Source organism: Alligator sinensis, unplaced genomic scaffold (genome assembly GCF_000455745.1).
Source record: "Alligator sinensis unplaced genomic scaffold, ASM45574v1 scaffold118_1, whole genome shotgun sequence".
In the NCBI taxonomy this organism is placed as follows: Eukaryota; Metazoa; Chordata; order Crocodylia; family Alligatoridae; genus Alligator; species Alligator sinensis.
Window position 1 is genome coordinate 491,381 of NW_005841850.1, and position 4,485 is coordinate 495,865.

At 41.7% G+C, this 4,485-nt stretch overlaps 1 protein-coding gene across 1 annotated transcript in view; it reads left to right on the top strand.

Annotated features, from left to right (window-relative positions):
* Nucleotides 1–3,541, top strand: part of CLTC (clathrin heavy chain) — a 41,736-nt gene extending 38,195 nt beyond the window's left edge. The window contains exons 32-33 of the mRNA XM_025210889.1: nt 438–513; nt 2,041–3,541. Coding sequence (XP_025066674.1) covers nt 438–513; nt 2,041–2,165 — 201 coding nt within the window. The 3' untranslated portion in view covers nt 2,166–3,541. The remainder of the gene's footprint in view (nt 1–437; nt 514–2,040) is intronic.
* Nucleotides 3,542–4,485: the final 944 nt, after the last annotated feature.

Here is a 4,485-nt window from a genome sequence, read left to right on the forward strand (position 1 = left end):
ACTGTGGCATCTGAAATGAGCTTGCCGTGTCATGTCAAACTAGACTGCGTACCAGATGTGGTTGGAGTCACTTTGGTGATCTCGCTCTCAAATGTTTCTTATCCTACCGTTGTCAACTAGCTTCCCCCAGGCTGGGAGCTTAGATGCAAAGCTTCAGCCTGGAGTGAGCTTTCACAGCAGTTCCATACATCTCAAAACAAGGGAGTTTCCCAGGGAAATGCTGAGACCTGTCCTTCTTTTTTTTTTTTTTTTCTTTTTGACTGCAGCAGTAACAACATTGATCCTTGAATTGATCTAAGAACTTGTAAGTCTCTTCCTTGATGGTGTTTTAAAATAACCACTAAGGCTTTTCCACTTCTCTGCCACACAAACATAAGAGCTACTTATTTACTCGGAGTTGTGTGTTTAACTTTCGTTGGGGTTTTATATTCTTGCAGGTTGACAAACTGGATGCCTCTGAGTCTTTGAGAAAGGAAGAGGAGCAAGCTACAGAAACGCAACCAATTGTTTATGGTAACGATTTTACTTTGTGTACAGGCATATGCACTACTGCACATGCATTCGGGTGTACATGCATAACTGTGACTGCAAAAGTAAATGCCTTGTAGGGATGGCTCACTTGATTCTACTCCAAAAATGCAAAGAATTGGTCCCTGAAAAATGAGAAAAATTATACGCTCTTTATTTGGCAATAGTGCTGTCATAGAGACTATCAGAGGACTACCTTAGGAGCAGTGTTTTTTCAAAGAGCCTGCTTTATGGCGTCTTTAAGGATGCGGGATGGCATAGCCTCCTTGTGCATACAGGTACATAATTGGGGAAGTTCTTGGTAAAGATCAAGTAGGAGCTACACTTTGGGTGACTTCTTCCCAGTCCTAGTCTATTCAGCTCCACTCCAAACATGTCTTCAGAGATCCCTTCAGTGTCCCTGCTCCACTGTCTCCTCCGCTTTGATTTGTTACATGACTCCATTGCAATGGGAAGACTGTCTCTCCTGACCAGCACTTGTATCTCTCTTTCTCTCACCTGCTCATGTTTGTCTGGCTATGTAGCTCAAAACCGAAGGTGGGAAATAGACCCTGTACTTTTAACTTTTCATTTTCTTAAGAAGAGGGGCTCGTCAGAGAAGCAGTCTTCTTGCCTTATGCCACCAGCTGACCTTACAAAACTGTTCTTGGCATTGGAACTCCAAATCGCCAGTTCCTGAGACTAATGTTTTGTTTCAAATGACAGTTTGATAGCTGGCTATATGCAGGTTGGAAAAATTAGGAACCCTGGAGTGTCTTGGACTTGTAGTCTTAAATTGTCAATTAAGTGTGCCCTTTTTGGGGGGGGAGAGGGAGAAGGCAATGCCCATCTCTAGTGTAAGTTGAACACTGTGTGAAGTTGGAAACTGGCATGCTTTCTGCTTTGGGGGCGGGGGGATGGGACTGCTTCAGGGAACTTAATAGGTGCTGACAGTAAGCCAGCAATCCAGGTTTTATGCAAACGGCTAACAGTGCACTACTGGTACCATCACACCTAGCCCGTTGCACTTTCATGCTAGATTTTAATCTTGTTAGTCACAACCCAGACTTGCTTACAGCACATGTCTCTCAAGCCCTGGCCTTTTTGCATAGCTTGAGACCTGGAATATTAGAAATCTACCCCTTTTTATCTCTGTATAGATGGAGTGAGTTTTTTTCCCCATCTTCCATCACAGGGAAGGGAACTTGCTTGCCCTTCTGTTTTCATGCAGCATCTGCTATACAGTTCCCTGGAATTTAAAGCAAAGTGGTGTGTGTGTGTGTGTTTTTGTTTTTGTTTTTTGTTACTTGTGTTGACAGCTCTGTCTTCATTCCCTTTTGTGGGCTTCTCGTAGGAGACATTATAATGTCTCCTGACACCTGGTGACTCATTCGCATAGTAAGCAATGCTTCCCAGGACACTAAATGGTCATGCAAGCCAGTTTCCCCCCAGGCAGACCCTCCATGACAGTCAGGATGTATCCGGAGCAGACAACTGCATATGATATAACTGTTTCTGCCCTTCTTTGTTCAGGTCAGCCACAGCTAATGTTGACAGCAGGACCCAGTGTTGCAGTTCCTCCACAAGCACCTTTTGGCTATGGCTATACTGCACCTCCATATGGGCAACCTCAGCCTGGTTTTGGATACACCATGTAAGGTGCAGCACAAGCCTCTGGAGCGATCATATTTTTCTTACTGAAACTCCACCGTCCCACCCCGCTTCTTTTTCATAACAGGGAAAAGCCAGAGTTCTGCCTCGTGTTCTTGTAACCTTTATTTCATGAAGGACTGTTTTTGTTTGTTTTCTAGCGCAAACTATTGGGATCACACCTACATTTAATCCTTTTTTTCACATTCCATGTTTAGATCTTGTTTTAAAGGGGAATAGCTTAATTTTTTGTTCTGTTCAGATGGGCTTTTCTGCAGGACCGCTTCTTACCATTAAAACAGTCTGTTGTGAAGATTGAGATTTGCACTCTATAGTGTTCAACTCTAATATTGAATCTCTTTTCATTGTATGTGAGCAGCTTACAATATGTACTGTCTATCTAAATGCATTTTAAGTCTCATTGTATATTCAGAGAAAGCTAAAGCAGAGATTTGTATCTGATCTTGCAAGACTGCCGATGAAAGACAACACTAATCAGCATATCCTACCCTGGTTGGATTGCATAGCTCTTAAAACAAATTAAATGCGTAAAGACAACCTTGCCTGACTTAAAAATGAGTAAAGTTTCCCTTAACCTATGCAGGTTTTCCATTTATGCATATAGAAAAATGCTAGTGTTTGGCTCACTCCATATGTAACAATGACCTTTATGTTGTGCTGTATTCTGTGCTTTTTGTGGGACATTCCATTCAGGAACAGAGCACCATGATTCCAATCTATGTATTTACTAACCCTGCCCTGAGGTTTGTGTATGTTGGATATTGTGGTGTTTTAGATCACTGTTTTTGAGTGTACAGAAGAGAGAATTCGAGCAAAAATATTGCTGTTCAGTTTTTGTTTGTGCAATTTGAAATTACTCAAATTTAAAAAAAAAAATAAATTACTGGACTGTGGACATTCTGTATAGTGGTAGTTTCACTTACGTATTTTTTTTTTTTTTTCTCTTTCTCTGAAACCAACTCTTTCCAGTTCAGGCCAATGTTTGCAGTATCAGGAGCCCAAGGTCAGACAGTATTCCAGAGGTCAGTAAGGGGCTCTCAGCTTAGCAAAACAAATAGAATGGAGACCACTTCAAAGTGGTGTCTTGCACTGAGGGATTATGCAGGAGAATAACTTTTTAATGCTCTTCCTATTAACTAAGGGATTATCAGATGGGGGTGGAAAATGGCACTTTTTCTGCAGTTGGCTATTTTGACCAACTACAGCATATCAACTAGGTGATGCTCCGGGCTTGTAGCTAAGTGTTTTTTTTTTTTTGTCGTTTTTTTTTTTGTTTTTCAGTTTAAATCAATGAAGATCATGTTCTAGCTATGTTTAAGCTGCCTTAATATAGCTTCCAATAAAACTTGACCTAAACATTTGACAATGAATACTGTCATGTTTTGAGTGCATATTTTTTAATGCCACTGTTGGAAGTGTTGATAGCCATATCAAGTGCAGACTGAGAACTCCCCCTCCCATGGTTTTTTTTTTTTTTTCTTCTCAACCTGAAATATGGAAAATCTTGTTAAGGAGAGATGGGGTTGGGGGGCAGAGAAGGGTAGGTCTATGAACAGTCTTCAAGGTGCCCCCATTGTGAAATGGATACCCTGTTGGCAAATAGCTGAAGCTAGTTGACAGAGCACTCTGCTGCACTTTTAAGCAGATGTAGAGGTCTTTTGAGAGGAAAGAAATGGTAGGTAAGAGAACCAGAGGTGGTGTACAGGCTCCCAGGGTGGTTCAGGCACCTACCTTGGAGATCTTCAAAAGAAGACTGGACATGCACCTTGCTGGGGTTACTTGATCCCAGTTGTCTTCCCTACCCAGAGCAGAAATCCCTTCAAGCCCTAAACTTCTGTGAATCTAATTCTTCTATGGACCGAGCCTTGCCTAATATTTGTTTTTTTTAAAGGTCTATCCTTTATAAATCCAAGACTCCTCCAAGTCCCCCCTACTCTGGCTAGCCAAGCAGTGCATATAGCAGACAAGCTTGCCTGCTGGTTACAGCCTGCAGGGGCAGGGGGAGTAGTGAAGTCTGGAAGCCGCCTTTTAACTAAGACTCAGATTTTTTTTTATTATTATTTATTTATTTTTTTAAGGCAGTAAAATTTTAGACTTCTGGGTCCTGTGGCGAGTGCATGCTACTTAACTTTGTTTGAAACTCTGAGCAGTAAAACCAAGTCCAGAACATCAGATTCCAAACTGCCAGAAAGTAGGAATGATTTCTGGGACTGTCTTCACAACTAAAAGCTCTGTAGGACCCTTGGGGATCACAGCTTGCATTAACTGTTACTTGTTGACACTCAGTTGAGCAGTCCTGGATAGCTA